Source organism: Lipotes vexillifer, unplaced genomic scaffold (genome assembly GCF_000442215.2).
Source record: "Lipotes vexillifer unplaced genomic scaffold, Lipotes_vexillifer_v1.1 scaffold1269, whole genome shotgun sequence".
Classification (NCBI taxonomy): domain Eukaryota; kingdom Metazoa; phylum Chordata; class Mammalia; order Artiodactyla; family Lipotidae; genus Lipotes; species Lipotes vexillifer.
In genome coordinates, this window is record NW_006779365.1 from 340201 (window position 1) to 359294 (window position 19094).

The window sequence follows — 19094 nt, forward strand, 5'->3', positions numbered from 1 at the left end:
CCCGTGTTTCCTGCATCGGCAGGCGGACTCTCGACCACTGCGCCACCAGGGAAGCCCCCTAGCCATATTCTTTGTCAAATTATTCTTTGCTCTAGGACTATATTACATTTTGCTCTTTACTCTCTCAAGAACTCTTATCGAAGTTCTCATTATGTATTCAGGTTTTAGGAAGGTAATCTGATTAAAATAACTGATTCACTTAACCTTCCCAGTGAGACTCCTAGTTCATCAAAATGATCTCTGTAATTGGTGAAATTTTAGAACATTGTAAAGTTTTAAATAAGAACACTTATCTAGCCTTGCCTATGAAATGCTGCAGCAATGAGACTCTGGCCTTAAGAATGAATCCTGGGCTTCCCTGGTGGCGCAGTGGTTGAGAGTCCGCCTGCCGATGCAGGGGACACGGGTTCGTGCCCCGGTCCGGGAAGATCCCACATGCCGCGGAGCGGCTGGGCCCGTGAGCCATGGCCGCTGAGCCTGCGCGTCCGGAGCCTGTGCTCTGCAATGGGAGAGGCCACAACAGTGAGAGGCCCGCGTACCACAAAAAAAAAAAAAAAAAAAAAAAAAAAAGAATGAATCCTTCAACCAATATCCGTTGAAGCTCCTGGGCTTGCCAACTTGGCAGTCTACTGCTATGACATTTACTTAGGGCTTTTGGAGTATGCTTATGCTATCCTCCTGTCTGACCTGGACCATGCCCCTTGTTTTCTTTCCGCCCCACACTTTGTTTGTTATCTTGTTGATACTTTCTTAGTATCTGCCCCTAGCTCACCCTCTGGTTTTAGCTACCTTACCTGGTCTAAGTTCTGAAAGATTTGAGAAACATCCAAAATAGATGGGCTGAGATGAGGATAAGAAAACTTCTTTCTCATGCTTAGCTGAGAGAGCAATGAGCTACTCTTCTACTTCCCTCTCTTATGTTTGCCTCCTTCCAGTAGCCTGAATCCCAAGACACCAAAAGAATCATTACTGTCAAAGATGTCTTCTCTTTTCTGTTTCAGGGCTTAGCATTTGCTGTTCTTTTCCTTAAAGCACTTCTCCCATAGCTTCCCATGGTGTTTCCTGCTCCTTTTTTGGGTATCAATTCAAATTTTACACCTACAGATCTTTCTTGACTCTCTGATTGGAGTGGATCCTTTTCCAGTCACTCTCCATCACACTGTTCTCTTTTATCTTCTTTCTAGCTTTTATTGAACTTCAGAAAATTTATCTTTGTATGTATGTACTTACTTCTCTATTTACTTAAATGTTTATTGCTTGCTCCCTTCTGCTACCATATGAGATCATGAGGACAGAGATCTGCCTATCCTCCTCATAGCTGTATCTCCAGGACCCTAGACTTCGCTTGGTCTAGCACACAGTAGGCATTTAATAAATAATACCGCAGCTCTCATATCACCAGACCTCCAGAAGGATATACCAAAATGTAGAAGCTGAGGTAAACAGAATCTGCTATGTGATTACCACCCTCACCTTGACTATCCTTGGCTCTATATACAGTCCTGGCTGAAGTGGTCAGAATGCCCATGGATATTCAAAGCCTTCAACAATTTTTATCTGACTACGCAAATAAAGATGGAATTTCCACATTTTGTAGAGAAAGTGAATGAGGTCCTTTACTCTCTAGCTTTGTTTGAGAATTAGTTTAGGGGAATAATAATGAATTGTCCACCATTATTTTGTTTTTGTTTCACCAACTGGTAAGTTTTAGGTGAGCAAAATTAGAATCTGTGAAAGTTGTTATAACTGAGAATCTTATTTATTAACTCACTGGTTCTATTCCTCCTTTCTCTTTGCATCCTTATCTTCTTTTCCATCCTCTTCCCTTTCTTCCTCTATTAAAAAAAAATATTTATAATGCAAAGCCATGATTCATGTGGAGTTTTAATCTCAATGGCAATCTTAACTGTGCCACTTGAAGTTAATTCGAACTGCAGAGATACACAGTTAAAAAACTGGTGATAAAATTGCTTTTTTATTTTAGAAAGTGTTTAGAATGAGTATTAGTAAATTCAACTTATGAAATAAACTAGAATTTGTTAATAAAACAAAAAAGTTTGGGAATAGCTTTCAAATAATTTAATTTTTTATTTTAACACAATATTGTAAATCATTTATCAATATATTTCAATAAAAAAATTAGAAATAATTTTTGAATTAAAAAAATGTTCTTTCCATTAAACACACACACAAATAAAAGGCTTTTTAAATGTTTGTCACAATATACAATAAAATGCTTCTACCTTGGATGAAGGAGGTGAATTACAGTCAGACGTGTGTGTATATGTGTATGCACACACACACTGACAGCTGGGCTGTTTGTACAGGACTGCCAAGTTCATTTATCACCTGATGATATATTAATTATTATGCCAGTGATAATGATAACAATAAGAGCAGCAGATATTTGAGTAATTTACTAAGTTCCAGGCAGGGTGGCTTACAAAATTATCTAATTTAATTCTACAACTAGTTAATTGTGTCTCAGGCAGTGTTATCACCATCTTACAGATGAGAAAACTGAGCCTGTAGCCAGTGAGCAGCAGAGCTGAAATTCATACACCCGTGCTTGCTGACTTCTTTGCACACCATCCATTGGGAGCCTTGTAACTGGACACCTTTCCAATAAACTACTTAATGGTCTTCCAAAAAAGATTCCTAACAATCCAATCCATCCATTCATTCCCCAATAAACTAGATTTGAGATGGGAGAGCTTAATTTATTGAGACAAACACATCTTGATAACAATTTGATAACATTATCCATTCTGCTTCATTATGCCCTCTGATGGTATCTATCCTCCTCAGCAAAGTGAAATTAGGAAAGAAAGCTGAGTAGGAGAGCAAAAACTTGAAATATGAAATTGAATCATATTTTCTCTGGAAGAGTCAATTCAACAAACACACTGTCTAGCCATGTATAAGGCACTGTGTGTAATACACACAGGATGCTTGTTCTACCCTCAAATAGTTCATTACCATTTATCTAGAGGGAATATATATATATATATATACACATACACACACACAATTTGTGATGGTAAAGGTAGGATCATTATCACCATTATTTATTGAGCACTTCCACTATATCCTAGGTGCTATGATAAGTATTTGCTATTAATTTAAAATCTCACACCAACTCCAATTATTATCCCCATTTTATGGATGTAAAACCAAAAGGTAAGAGACCCATTCTATATCGCACCATTAGTAACTTGGGAAATTTCCTTTGATCCAAAGTGTGCTTTACAGCAAAGCTCTGGTCCCCTATGGCTGTGCTGCCTTGCCCTATATGCTGTAAAAAAAAGGTAGACAATTGAATTCCAAGCACACCAAACAAAATTGTAATATAAGAATAATTGCTAACCAAAAATAAGTGATCAGGATGTTAACCATTAGTCAGTCTCCCACACTTTGCTGGAGTGAAAAAAATGACTAAAAATGTACACTAGACTTGGTATCCCAAAAAAGTCATAAGCATGAACCATGTAGATGTGATTCCAGTGTAATGGGCTCTTATGGTCCTGGGCACCTATAACTTACAGCCTCAGGGGAGGCCCTTGTACAACTGGAGAGTCACTAAGGTAGGAAGAAGAGAAATGTTTGATGGAAGGCTGAGAGATAGAAAGGTAGAGATGAGAAGGGGGGTGGTCTTTACCTATCCAAATAGCTACTTGCCATTTTCTAAGAGCACTGTGATTGCTTGGGAACTATTGCTCAAATTTCCCCAGCACCTGCCATTCCTTAAAGGAGGTATTGCAAAACAGCTGCCTCCAAACTCTACCGGCTTTGTGGGCCTGTACAACATTTTTAAAATCATTATTTAAATATACTTAAAGAAGGCTTACCGTTTTTTCCAGTTTTATGAGATATAATTGACATATGGCACTGTATCAGGTGTACAGCAAAATCATTTGACTTACATACATCGGGGTTTGCCATTTTTAATCCCACTGTCTCTCTCTAATTTTATATCTGGCTCGCTATGAATTTTAAGTCTGGGCTCTGTAGCATTTGAGTTCATAAACTCTGCTTTAAAGTTTCTCCAAGAAAAATTTAAACATGAATAAAATGACCTTTCCAAAACATTGGTCAAGGCATAAATGATCCCTGTTGAACAAGAATCAAATGCAAGAGTTTATCTTTAGCCACACAGATCTAGAGTTTATGTACACCTGAAGGTTAAGCTCACTCTACCTCTTGGAATTCAGCCACCAAAGCACTTTGGCCCTAATTGATCATATTTAGTGCCAGAAGCCAGTTAGAAGCGGAAAGAGAGCCTGGAGCTATTTGCAATGAATGCAGACCAAGAGGCTGTATAACAAAAAAGTTATGACTATCATCATTTCTAAAAGCACAATTGAATGTACTGGTGGAGGTGAATAAGTGAGTGAGTGGAGTCATGCCGAACAGTTTACATCCATACTACAAAGGCTGTCCCATATTCCACTTAACATTGGCTAGGAAATGAGTGATGAGCCTGCACTGTAACCCAAAGCACCTCAAAAAAAAAATTCTTTCTTCCCTAAATCCACACCTGCACTGCCTTTTTCTACAAAAAGGAGTTATTTTGCCTTAAAGATATGGTATTAGAGTTAAGGTGTTTCTAACTGACTTACGGACCATTTAACTTAGTCATAACCAAAGCTTCACAAAAAGTATACACATGAGCACTAACAGGCCTTGATATGTTAAGGGGAAAAAAGATCCTTCACTAAGCCATTCTGACACATCACCATTCCAACATGCTGAGCCTGCTTTGTCCATGAACAATTGAGAACAGATGCATCACTGAACACATTAAAAGCAAAGAAATGTAGAAACCAAAGGTTCACACTTCCACTTTAATGCTGAGCAGCACTGCGTGAGTGTGCAATAATGTATATCATGCTTGATGGATTATTTTCTAATTAAAACTGGAACCAGTATCACCAAATGCTATTTTTTCATTTATAGTATTCTGATGTAGAATTCACTTTGTGTTTAACCACTCATCATAATGCAAAAAAAAAAAGAGAAAAGAAACCACATTAGATTAAAAAAAACAAGACTTTTCCTACTCTAAATTTAACTCATAAGAGGAAAAATAACCCCCATATTGACTCCATTTGTAGTACTGTGTTCTGTTTCGGCATCCACACTTTGAAAAGAGATAGCAATAAACTGAATGAGAGTTAAAGACGTTGCCAGGAGAGCAAAAGGCAATATGCTATGAACAACTGAAGGATTCAGGGATATTTAATGTATCCTAAACGTAATGTATAGGCGAAATTATCCCAATATCCCCCTGAGCTTCATCTGTAACACCCAGTACTTCCGTCTTATTATCATTCTCAGTTGTTATGGCTTCTAATTGTCATTTCCACCAGACTATCAGCTCCAGGAGGTTCAAGAACCCTGTCTTCTTGCTTGCCTTTGTATCTACTACACCTATCAGAATATTTGTCAATAAGAAGGAACTTTATATTGTTCTACTAATGAATGACTGAGTAAAGAAGACCCATGACCATGTGTGACCCAACAACTAGACTTAACTACAAGGCAGATTATGCCACAATATGAGGTTGAAGATTTTCTAATAGTTAGAACCATATAAAGTTGGAAATGGCTGCTGCGGTGTTTAAGTAGAGGTGAGACCACAAATAAGCATGGGTGTAGTAAACAAAAATCAAACCTTGGGTCCTGAATTATACCTTCCAATTTTTAAGATACTTGCTAACCCTGAGGCTCTATGATGATAACATAAGCCCTTCCCAAATTTGAGTCATAATTTAAACTAAAATCATTGGGACTCTTCTGTGATTAGAGTTACATAGACAATTTTTCAAACCAAGAGGTTCAATTCTCACTTACCTTCTATTTGGCTGTATATTTATTTTGCTCCAGTTGAATCAAAGGCAATATGGTATATGCTTTACCATAAACTATTTTACTTTTTCTATTCACCATGCTTTCTTTCAAAATACATGGGCCCAAGCATTGACTTAATAGAGCTAAAATGGCATTTCTCACTAAAGAAGTCTTTAACATTTTGGCCACAAGGCAGGGACAAAGCATACCATAGACAATTAACACAGTTCATTCACTCTCACACCACTGAATTTAATCACAGAAAACGATCTCTATACTTCAAGTAACCAGTGTTTGCTTTTAATCATAGGGTGGTTAAGCTACTTACCACAACAGAATAATAAATCTTGAATCCAGGTTTAGCCACAAAGTAGTCATCAGACTTGAATGTTATTTTAATCTGGTTTGTTCTTGATGTTATCCTTGGAGGAACTTCCTTGTGTCCACACCATCGTCCTCTAATAACGGTGCTGGTTTCAGATATATCTTCAACTTCCACAAAATCATACCTAGTACCAATTTGACATAAACTTTGATTAAAGAAGACTTTGAAATTCATACTTTCACTGAGAAATTGAAACTAACATATGTGATTTCTCGTGACCTATCATCTGAAATGAAAATTATAACCTACAGATATTTTAGAAGGAAAACTAGTTTTTGGATTAGGTTTCTCAAATTCAAACTTCAACAATCTATTCTGAGGAAACACCCTTACACACTTTTAGCCATAACTCTTCCTAAATCATGAAAAATCAAAATGGGCTACTTTCTGAGCATCTGCCTCATAAGGTTTTCCTGGAAAAACTAACAAGTATAATCTATTGCCATATTTTAGGAGATGTAGCTCTAATTATATACCCAAATATTTACTATAACAAGTTTTTAAACAAATTCCCACTTTGAATTAATTTACCACATCCAGTGTTTCCTTAAGAAAGGAAATGATCTATACCTATACAGCACATAAAACCAGCACTCTCATTGTAGAAAATAAATGGTAAAATAAAAGACTATTTTCTCTTTTTGGAAATTGTCTTTTGGAAGGATCATATCATAAACTATGACATTTATCATAATGGAAACACATGACTTTGAGGAGGGATGTGCACTAGCCAATATTGGAAATATCTGGGCTATGTGCGAATGAGGGTAAGACCATGGGTTCACCACTGGCACCAGTCAAAGAAACACTGAATCCCAGGATTGAAGAAGACAGGAGAGGCATTTTAGATATTCCACAGAGTCGTTTGATCCTCAGAATCCCTCCACAGCGTCTCACTTTTTCATCACATAATAGGACAACTTCAGTGACCAAGCTGACATCTTCTAGGGATCATTTATTCTATTTTCAGACACCTAAGATCTTAAAACATTCTGCTTGAGAGCTGAACTCTGTGCCTTTCAGTTCTGGGCATCAATGTCTCACTCCTCCAATCTACCTCTCCTCAAATGACTTCAGATGCCAAAGTCACAATGCAAACGAGCACGCAGGGTGAGCATTGAAGGTGAACAGTGGCAGAAGTCTCATATCCATTTTGTATTTTCCTGTCACGATTGCCAAAAGGAATCAGCATGAGAACCAACACGTCTGAATATGAAGAAAATCCAATACAACTTTACTGGTCTTACCCACGGACCTCAGAGCTCTTATTGGATCAGGCAGGGTGATCTAAGGAGGCAGCGAGCATAATAAAATGGTTACTAAATTTCATTGACAGTGATTTGTGAGGCCTTTATGTCCTCTGCCTCAGTTTCCTAATGAGTAAAATAAGAAGGTTTATGTAATTTTACCAGCTGAATATCTCTTGAGTGCTATGTAAATTAACTACTTAATATACGGTGTTGAAAAGTAAAAAGCACTAAGAAAGAATCGCTATTCCAGCAATAAAATATTACAGTGTAAACATCAAGGAGGTTTGGAACAAATGGGAGGAAATCAATTGCATTTCATTTTATATACAATATATGTGAATCATATTTATTGCACAAAGCAAGAATATACTTGAAACTTTGTTAATAATGCAAGAGGTCACTTTTGTTTTTTAAAAAACACAACATCAGCACAATTTTTACTCTGGGTCTGAAGTCAAAAGAGCACCATTTTGGTTCAGGGAGGGTCCTGAGGCAGGTCTCTGATCTGCCTCTTTTCCCTGCTTCCTCTCCCCTTTACCTCTTACTTCTCTACCTCCCTCCATAAATTTTTAGGAGCAACTTGATTTGATGAAGGGTCTGGAAAAGAAACCATCCTAACTTCCTCTCCTAGTTTTAAGGTCAGGACACCAAAAGGGCTCAATCACTACCAGATCAAAATCCTGCTCTGCAGTGGAGACCAGTGTCTCTTCAATGACATCACCTTTAATAATCTTTTTTTTTTTAAATATCTTTATTGGAGTATAATTGCTTTACAATGTTGTGTTAGTTTCCGCTGTACAACAAAGTGAATCAGCTATAAGTATACATATATCCCCATAATAGTAGCTTTTCATTTGTTTCCAAGGTCTTTGTTTTTTTTTTGAGCACAGAAAATGAGTTCTCCCTTTCAAGGCTGAAAAGACACAAGGTCTCCTCAAGCTATTCTCTTTGTAAATATTAACTGGCTCTTCCTGTATGTATTTATCTCTGCTTTCTGGCATATATTACCCTCTATGGTCGTAGAAAATAACAGTCACTGCTGTTATTCTTGAAAAAACAGCAACATAATAAGAGCTGTCAGCATAATAGACATGCAATAAAGGACAGCCAAATTTGAAGTACCCGATTTTTATTATTCAAAGTAAAATAAACCTGCTGAAAGAATTTAGCAGTTTAGTAGTAGTTCATTGGCAACGCAGAACAAGTTCGTGCAGTAAAGTACAGAAAGGAAAAAGAAAATCCTCTGCATCTTACACATGCTAATTAAGTGAATAAGATCCTGTGAGCTGACAATTCAGAGAACAACAGCCAGGGCTTTCTCTGATAAACATGTTAAGAAGGGAGAAGATTATCAGGGGTAGCTTTCATTTTCTGCTGACCCAGAAACTACAGGAAGAAACAGACCTCTGAGGAGCACACTGATCCTGGGAGGTGGCCTTCTCTTCCTTCTTACACATATCTGAGGCCTTAAAATTACGATTTCAGGTAAGGACCTCACAGGGTCCTTGCCATCATCATCTCCCAGTGCTGGGTCAGTTCCTGGAGCCCAGCAGGGGAATACACTCCTTAAGCCCTGGCAGGCTTGCACCAGAGCCCTGTGACATGGTGCAGGTGAGCCAGGATATTGGATGCATCTACCTGCTCACAAAGTGGGTTGTTCTATGCCTGGCCAAGATAGGGGCCCCCAGATTCCCCCCTTCTCTGGGAGTCACACAGCCTGGCTCTGACAATTGCAGGAGTGAGTTTCTGTGAGTCATGCCAGGTTACCAGGCTTTCTGCAGAGGCAGTCCGAGCTCCAATTTATTTTGTCCATTAGGACTGACATAAAGGCTTTTTGAAAAAGAAGTCGAGTATCTTGGATAGGTCTGGAGGGCCCAAAACAGAAGTCTGATGTGATGTTTTAAATCTGTCTTTTTTTTCTACTTTGAAATTTTACCCTAGAATGGATTTTATTTCCCACTTACCTACAGATATCGTTTTCTGCTTCCTCTAATCCAAACTGATTGTCAAAGGCTAGCTGTATCCTTGTTTTCTCCTGGGAATGGAGCCGCCAGGTTAGAAGTAGGTTCCTGGGGTAGCTGTTTGGGAAGCGGGGACTCTGCACATGGCCGTGTCCTGTCACCTGGATGGTTTCATCTCTTCGGTACAAGTCTGTGAGGTGATTGCTCTCTGTTAGTAGTCACAACTTGTAGAAATTAGTATGTTGCTCCAATTACAGGAAAGCAAAAAAAGAACAGTTTAAAACACATCACATTTCAAAGCACTTCTTGATTTTGTTTAAAAACATAAAGCCAAATGGCAGCCTTGTGGTTAAACAAACAACATCCATATTTTTTCTATTATCCCCTACCTCCCCAAATTCTTCATAAATCTAGACTTGATGCCTAATATTTTATACTTTGGGAGCTCTCTTAACATCATTTTTGACAAGCAAAATTAATGATTATCTCAGAACTCAGGCTCATTACAATTGGAATTAAAATTGAGCAAATAATTTCAAATAGTTCATCCTTCCTCTTTTCCATGTAATACAGCTGACCCTTGAGCAACATGGGTTTGAACTGTGTGGGTCCGTGTACTTTTTTCAATAAATACATATATGTACTGTAAATGTATTTTCTCTTCCTTATGATTTTCTTAACATTTTCTTTTTTCTAGTTCACTTCATTGTAGAATGCAGTATATAATACATACAACATATAAAATATGTGTTAATCAACTGTTTATTTAACAGTAAGGCTTCTGGTCAACAGTAAACTATTAGTAGTTAAGTTTTGGGAAAGTCAAAAGTTATATGTGGGATTTTGACTGTGTGGGGTATTGGCACCCCTAAACCTCACTTTGTTCAAGGGTCAACTGTACAAAGAAACATTTTTGTTTCATTGACAATGTAACAGTATATCTTCAATGATTAGCCCAGGAGATAATAAATATTGTTGAATGAATGAACAACTGGGTGAAAAACAAAAGAATCTAATGATGTTTAATGACCATTTATTTTATAATCAAATGACATTTTCCAGTTGTTTCTCCATCATAAAAATCATAATTTTTTGGCCCTCGTTTTTGGTGACTTAAAATAGTTCCAATTCTAATTCTATTTTCCATATGCTATATAATAAAGAACTTGTCTGATCTTTGTCCTGGGTTCCTAAAAGGGAACTTCTAAACACTTACAATTTCCCAAGTGATGCAAGTGTCTTTGTTATTCATGGTAGGCCCCTGGGGCCATACCTGATTTTATGCTAATGAGGTGATTCTCCGTGGGCCCTTAAATAGTTTCAGGAATGGGGACTGGCTATAACAGAAAGACCAATCATGTGGCTTTGAGCTCTGATATCAGCCTGACTTCCCAACCTCCCTGGAGGTAAGAGGCCTTGGAGCCCTAGCCTGTCGCCACCAATTCAATCAATCATGTCGACAGAATGAAACCCTTATAAAAACTCTTGTCACTGAGTCTTGGGTAAGCTTCCTGGTCCGTGAAACACACTGTTGTGCTAGGAGGGTGACATGTCCTCACTCTACAAGTGTCCTTATTTGGCTGGTCCTGATTTGTACCCTTTATAGTAAAACTGTAATTGTAACTATAGTGCTTTCTTGAGTTCTATAAGTTGTCCTAGCAAATTATCAAACTCGAGGGGCTTATAGGCAACCCTGAATTTATAGCCAGTTGGTAAAGAGTATGGGTAACCTGGGTACCTCACAATTTTCAGCGGGTGACTGAAGTACAGTCTTGTAGGGACTAGGCTCTTAAGCTATGAAATCTGACCTAACTCCAGGTAGTTTGCTTCAGAATTGCACCGTACAGTGGACCCATTTTTCCTGTCTCCCAATGTCCAGAGTTCTTTGCACTTGAGATTTTGGCTTTTTAGGCCCCTCTGTAAGCAGAACTCCAGCCACAGTCTATTTATGTCCTCCTGCAGAGAGTTTACTCCGAAGCCTATAATTCAAGGAGGTTAGTCAGGCAGGCCTAAATTGCTGGTGGAAACCACTGAAAGGTTGGGTTGCGGAGGGTGGTTGTTAAAGCTTCCAAAATAAGAGGAGGAGAGCGAACAAGGAATCAGAATGTGAAATGCAAGGCTTCTCTCCCTTTTACAAATGTTCTGGTATGTATGAGAATTTCAATTTTTTTTTTTTGGCTAATTCAGTGTTTAATGTGTTGTGCTTGCCCAGTTAGCCTTTGTGTGGGAGACAGTCTTAGGAAGAGTAAAGGTGGCTGGAGGAGCTGATGTCCCCACTCCCTGCATCTCGACTAGGAGATCAGAGCACTGGCTCTGCAGTCATGTCACGGTGCTCTGGTCCCAGAGCTAATGCTCTTAACTTCTGTGTAAGAGAAATTATTTTTCCTTCTTAGTCTGAAATTTGCTAGAGGCAATTTGAGATTCTTTGCTATCTCTAATCCACTTTGACTTCTGAATCACATTGTTTATATATAATTTATGACTTCATGACAAATTCAGGACTATTCTTAGCAGAAGAGTTGTAATGAATTATAGATACAGAGAGCAACCTATCAGGTTAAACCTGAGATAGTTACCAAGTGTTATATACAAAGTCACATTCCTGAATGAAGGCATTTACTTTGGTGTTCCAATAGTAACTGACATTTATGGAGCAATAACTGTGTGCCAGGCATTCCAATAAGTTGTTTAAATTATTTCATTTAATCTTCACAACAACTCTATGCAATTAGTAATATCCCCACTTCACAAAGGAGGCTCAGAGAGTTTAAGAAACTTATGACCTCAGGGCACAAAGCAGGTGGTGAAATCAATATCTGACCCTAGACAGTCTATCTTCAGCACACACACTCTTAACCAGAACACTGTACTAGTTGTTAAACTATAAAAATATGAAATATGTCATTTTTCATAGAGAGGGAATAATTTTGATTTATGTTTAAATGGCAAGAATATAAGTTCTTATTTTATATTTTAATACAGAAGGAGGTTCATATCCTCATAACTTTGAGTTATGCATTGGATGTTTTTTAAAAAGTGAATTAAAATGAAAGGAAAAAAGCCAAAATGTTTTGTCTATTCTGTCCCTAAACCTGTAAGCAAACTCAGCTCGCCCAACCAAGTATCCCGGGAGCTCATGAAGTCATTGCAGGCACTATTACTTACTCTGGGATTCATCTAGAACAACTGTTGTTCTCAAACTGTGGTCCCCAGACCAGCTTCATCGCCTGGGAGCTTGTTAGAAATGTAAATTATCAGGCCCCATCCCAGACCTACTGAAGCAGAAATGCTGGAGGTTGAGCCCAGCACTACTGTTTTAATAAGCCCTCCAGGTGATTCTGATGCTCCCAAAAGTATGAGAACCACTGACCACCTCATACCTTCTACTCTTCTGCTTCTTATTCTTGATTTCCCTGGCTCCTTCACTGCCTTGCTTTGACTCCATACCTCACATCTGATTTTTCTTCTTACCTCCCTGACTGATGATCTATCTTGGATTCACTTTCCTGTCTTTGACCTTGAAACCTTTTCTGGGGCATCATTTTTTATACACAGTGACCTAGGGTAAGAGCTACGTACCTTAGTGTCTTTGACCCCTTATCTAACTTTCCCCATTTCATGGAATAGTCATTCCTGGCCCTAATAGATGCATTTGGTAATCATCGTCACAAATTATGTGCAAGGAGAAACGAAATCACAAATAACGGTAGTACTTTTATTTCTTCTTCTCAGATCATAATATTATCTATGACAACATAAGATCCAAAGGCTAAATGCTGAGTTATTAGAAGTAAGGGTTAAAATATTTCATCAATGGTTCCATAGGAACAAATAATGATATCTCTGCAGACTGTGCCACCTCTCACAAATTCAGTGGAACAGTACAGAAATACTCATTTGTTCCACTGTCTCCATAAGACATCCAGGAGCCAGCAGCATGACTGATAGTCACAAACCCAATGTACCGCAGCTAAAAGCCAAAAGCAAAGAATGGTCATTGCGTCAGGAAATGCCTAAATTGCAAAGGGATTTATTATAACATTTCATTTGTAAAATGGCTGTTTCATGATTATACCATACATCATAGGAACAATGTTTGCCCAGAATGTAGGTTGAGTGTTATATAAACCAAACAGTACCACTTCTGCTGCTAAACAACCACAATATGACCACTTAATTTTTGTGGGGTACAATATAGTTTACAAGCATCCAATTTTGTAAGTCTATCGTAAATATAAGTTGACAAAAAGTAAATATCATTGCAGTAATTATCATTGCTTTCATTCTGCTTTTTTCTTGTAAATTTAATTTTTTTATATTACTTTAACAGGTAATGAAACCAACACACAGAAGTTAAAGTGATTTGCTGTAAATCAAAAGAATGGAAGGGTGGTATATGGAAGAGTGGAGTCTTGAATTCAGCTCCATCATGTTCTAGTTCTGGTGACTTTCCCCACTACAACAAAGAGCAGCATCAGACACACCATGTCATCTTTCTGGCTTCTATTTCCTAAGCTAATAGTTTAGGGGGCTGGGCTAACGTGACACTTAAGATTTTTTTCAGGTCTAAATGACATGACAACTCAACAATTTTCTTTCAAGAAGACAGAACTGCCAGTGGTTTGACTGTGACTAACAGACATGAGTGAGGCAATAATGAGACAAGGGAACCTGAAATCCAAAATCTTCAGCGGGCTAAACAGACACTTTTCCCATTTAACAATGGTAGTATATATAGTTGCATGCTGTCATTGCTGTCATCTAAAATAAGAGTACAAACGGATATTTCTTTTTTTAAAATTTTGTTTAAATTTATGTATTTTTTGGCTGCATTGGGTCTTTGTTGCTGCGTGCGGGCTTTCTCTAGTTGCAGCAAACAGGGGCTCTCTTCGTTGTGGTGCACGAGTTTCTCACTGTGGTGGCTTCTCTTGTTGCGGAGCACTGGCTCTAGGCACGCGGGCTTCAGTAGTTGTGGCACGCGGGCTCAGTAGTTATGGCTCACGGGCTCTAGAGCACAGGCTCAGTAGTTGCGGCACAAGGGCTTAATTGCTCCGTGGCATGTGGGATCTTCCCGGGCCAGGGCTCAAACCCTTGTCCCCTGCATTGGCAGGCAGATTCTTAACCACTGCGCCACGAGGGAAGTCCCAGAAATGGATATTTCAACAAGTTGTTCAAACATATATATGAAAAACTTTCTTATCAACTAGAAAACTGCCCCTGGCACGTAACTGTCACTTAGCCTATCAATTTGTGAACACATTGTGGAGGAATGTAAATAAACCCTTTAGTGTATACACAATGTATTCTATGTTTTGCTTTTTTTTAATTTAAGTAGAGGCTTCTCTCTGAGGCTGGTTAGGTATAAGGATTAAAAAAAAAAGATACTAAAAGATGCTTTATAATCTCTTTCAAAGTTTCATAGGAAAGTAAAAAAAAATATATGCAGAATATTACATGTCTTGAGGGAAAGGACTATGTCTTGTTTACCAACGTAACCCCAGAGCCTCACCAGTCTGGGCATATGGAGACTTTCAAAATAGATCTGTTAAATACATACGTAGATGAATCGTTACTGCAAATAATGCATATGCAGAGTTCTTAAACACTGAAAGGCATTTTGAAGTAAGATAACAAATAAAAGGCAGTTTTATCAGAAATAAAGTTGAAAAATACCCAAATATTTTATTTCTAAGAAATTTAATTTTGATGTAGCTGGTGTGCCTGACGTTTGTGGGAACACATTTAGCATGAACATTAAAGGACTATTTTGGAAAGAGTTCCATTGAAATGATCCTGCTTGCCATCTGGCTCAGACATCAATTATAAAATAACTGCCTCTTTTTCTGCACTATTTCCATCAAAACCTATACTACCAGGCTCACCAGAGTCAATCCACACCACTCTTTAAAAAGCTGTGACCAAGAAAGAAGAGAAGAACAATGCTGGACTAAAGCAGGAGAGTTTGTTGCTATAGCTGGGATCTACTCTCAGATCTATCCAGCAATATATGAAATCAGGTGACTGACTAGATCCCCCAGGTTCTCATCCTATGCAACCGTCTAATTTAGAATAGTAAGCTCAGCAAGACTAATCAAGAGTCAGGCCTGTGACTGCCTAATGCACTATTATTATTATTACTAAACTACCTCTAATAATCTTGGCACTCTCCCTCAACTAATGAATGACATCTTATACAAAAGTGTCCTAGAACGCAAAATAGTACCTTCATTGGCGAGACATCACGCAGCGTATTGTTGAAGAGGGAAAAAGAAACGAGAGATGGAGAACATAAAGGAGAGTAGGGCAGGAGTCCCTAATTTTAAAATGAATAACTCAATTTGCAGAACAGACCCTAAAATACACAATTAGGATTAAACTGAATTTAATTAGATAATTTTGCATAAATTATCTCCTAACTTAAAAATCACAGGGCTGGAGTCTCACCCTGTGAACTGCTAAAGGTGAAAATTAGACTTTGTTAACAATGTTAAGTTTAAAAATCAGCATGAAAGCATTTTCAACATTTTTTTCCTCAGTGTTTCCTGAGGACTGAAGCTTGCAGTCAATGAACTAAATTCCTCCTGGGACTGCCAGCGGGCCAGTCTTCATTAAGGAATTTTTGGTTAACACCTGGCCCATGGTCTGGCAAGAACCAATCTTCCAAAAGCCTATAACAGCTCTCTAAAAACAACCATTCCCTGGGCTCACTCTGCTTTTAAGCAACCCAAGAGCAAAGCTGACTAAACGTCAGACATTTATTTAGAATTCTCTAGCAGAGATTTTTCTAAGAACTCAGTAGTAATACAAAACCTTTCTGTTTATAAAGGTTTGAGAAGGAGGGAGTTGGTTGTTTGCCAGTTACATACCTTTTTATTTTTAATTATAATTCCCTTTTGCACAAACCAAAATATTAATGTTTTATAAACAAACTTCCTCAGAGTAACAATTTGGAGATGATATTTTTGGAGAGTAATGAATTGATAAATCCCTGAGCTCAAAATTATTCTTCTTTAAAAATCTGAGTCTATCAAAAGAGTATCGTAAAGTCCTTTTGAACATTTTCCAGTAACAGTCACCAGGAATGTAGTAATGCCCAAAGTACTACATTGATATTTATTAATCCTCACCTCATTAGATCTTTTAAGGAACAAGGATTTGTCTTGTTATTGTACAACAGTGAGCAATTATACTCTTTCCTTCAAGACCACTTGTATTTTATAGGTAGATTATAGAAGTGATTATAAAATTACATTAAAATGGAAATAATTTTTGGTCTAAGGTTTTAGAAAATTAAAATCAGTGAAAATAAAGATTGCCCTAAAATAACTATGCTGTATTTTATCACATTAAGATAATTCAAATTATTTAATTCTCTGATAATTCTCTTCTACTATAGTCTCTTTGTGTTGTGATGTTGTTTACATGTAAAGGATGTGAAAAAAATGAAACAATAACATTCAGAACTGTGGCAGATGGGGAAGGGCAATGTTGAACAGCATGACAGAGAGTATTATAGATTAGGCTGCTGAAGAGCGAGATCTTTTCAATCATACCAATTTAACACACTCAGAAAACAAGACAACCCTAATGACAAAAATATCTGCTTTTCCCACTGCCAACATCGCTCAGAGATATAGGAAGGTAACAGGCAAAACAGAAAGAAAAGTCATTCCCAGAAAGCAGGAGATTTAGTATTTTTTCTAGAAAACACTTAATATAGGAAAACCAACATTCTTAGAAACACTGTCAAGGAAAGCTACTTAAAGTATGAACTTTGATTATTCTCAAAGAGTGAGAATTCTCTGAAATTATTTTACAGGGTAAGTTTCTGGAAGATGTAATCAGTCCAACAAAGCTGACATGGAATTGAACAGTGTGCAACAGAAGCTGACCCTGAAATACCCTAATGTTTAAAAACTTGATTCGTGTGGCAAAGACAAAACATTTTGTTAACCACATCTGACTAAAGGGCTCATCAATTCCTAAGAGAAAACTAACTGGGAGTTAATATAAGAATCACATGGTTTATTATTTGTGGTATATATATATATATATATTTATATATATACACACACACACACACACATATACATACATACAAATTTATATTTATTATTAAAATATAAATTAACATTATTTAACATGTATATTAGTTATATCTCATATATACATATAAACAAATTATGTATATCTACAATTGTACTTAAATGTTTATTAACCTATATGGCTTTAGTGCTATTTATAGATTCAGCCGTTTTTCATTACCAGATTTCACTGAATTCCAGAACATTTTTTTCACATATTAATATTTCAAAATGGAGAAATACCCTATGATTGCTATTGAAAGTGACTGTCCAGCTGTTAGAAAGTAGAGCAAATTGGGACACAGCTGTCACAGCTTTTGTGTGTGCAAATCTAGTAATGCTCAGGAGATAACTGTTTATCTGATTTCAACCTCAGATATTTTCACGAGTAGCACCGTATGTAGAGATGAATTATAGCTTATATTTGGATATCTTACTGTCATTTAAAATGCCTTTATAAAAGTTGCACTATGATGCAGCACTAAAATAAAAAATAGTTTTTGTGCATATAAATGAGTAAGAAAAAAGGTGATAAATATAAATACAATAAAAATGGAGGAATGGTATCTCATCCTCATTCTCTTGTAAAGAAATAATCAAGTGCTTTATAGGACCAAAGTTAAGATGCATACAAGTAAATAAAGCTGAATTTTGATTTGTCATTGAGATTCAAGGAAACAAATTCCCTTCCCACCTCAGACAAAAAATAAAGGCAGTAGAAATGACTACATATCTCAGAATAGATCAAAGAATTGTCAAAGCTATTAGATATTAATGCAAACAATTCATGTACTGTGATGGTGATAAACATCTATATGTCAAAAGCCAGTGACTTTCAAGATAGTTGTTTAATATGTAACTCACTTCAATCAAAATGATACAACAATTAATTAAACAGAAAATGCATATGAATGCCCAGTATTCTTCAATGTTCTTTAAAATTCTTTTGGGCCCTAAAAGTGCTAAGCTAAGCACATCAAGATCTCTCTCTCTCTCTCTCTCTCTCTCTCTCTCACGCGCACACACACACACACACACACACACACAGAGGTTACAAAAAAGGTCATGTTACCTTGAAACTATGTGTCAATGCTGAAGGCCAAGTAATTTGAAGACTTTTGAGACAATTCAAAAAGCCTTGTACTTGGATTTTCACTGAGATAATAAAAAGCAGCGTTTTACTTTAATGGCTAAATTCATGCTATTATTTTTTTTAAAAAAGAGTTTTCTGTACATTCCATATAGATCTCTTTTCACCACAAAAGCTATTGGTAAATCAATGCTGGGTTTTATAATGGACAGCATTTTAGTATGAGATGAGACTTTTTGTTTCCTCATCAAATCTCATGCTATCAAGTCTCTTTAATATTGTCACCTGGTCTGGTGAGGCTGCTCCATGGATTCTTCCCTTGAATTACACACAGTCATAGAGTAGTATTAGTCATGAGAGGTGAAATCATGCTGGCATAAGTCTCAGTGGTTTTAATAATAAAATTTTATATCCTACTCACACTGCATGTCCACTTTAGGTTGATGGGGCTCTGCCTCCTGTTTTCTCACTCTG

At 37.2% G+C, this 19094-nt stretch overlaps 1 protein-coding gene across 2 annotated transcripts in view; it reads right to left on the reverse strand.

Annotated features, from left to right (window-relative positions):
* PDGFD (platelet derived growth factor D) overlaps positions 1-19094 on the reverse strand; it is a 235694-nt gene that overhangs the window by 65517 nt on the left and 151083 nt on the right. Inside the window, exons 2-3 of one of the 2 annotated variants that reach the window (XM_007452566.1) lie at positions 9450-9654; positions 6179-6359 (exon numbers count right to left, since the gene is read on the reverse strand). In XM_007452566.1, coding sequence (XP_007452628.1) covers positions 6179-6359; positions 9450-9654 — 386 coding nt within the window. The remainder of the gene's footprint in view (positions 1-6178; positions 6360-9449; positions 9655-19094) is intronic. The other variant, XM_007452567.1, reaches the window with a different exon arrangement.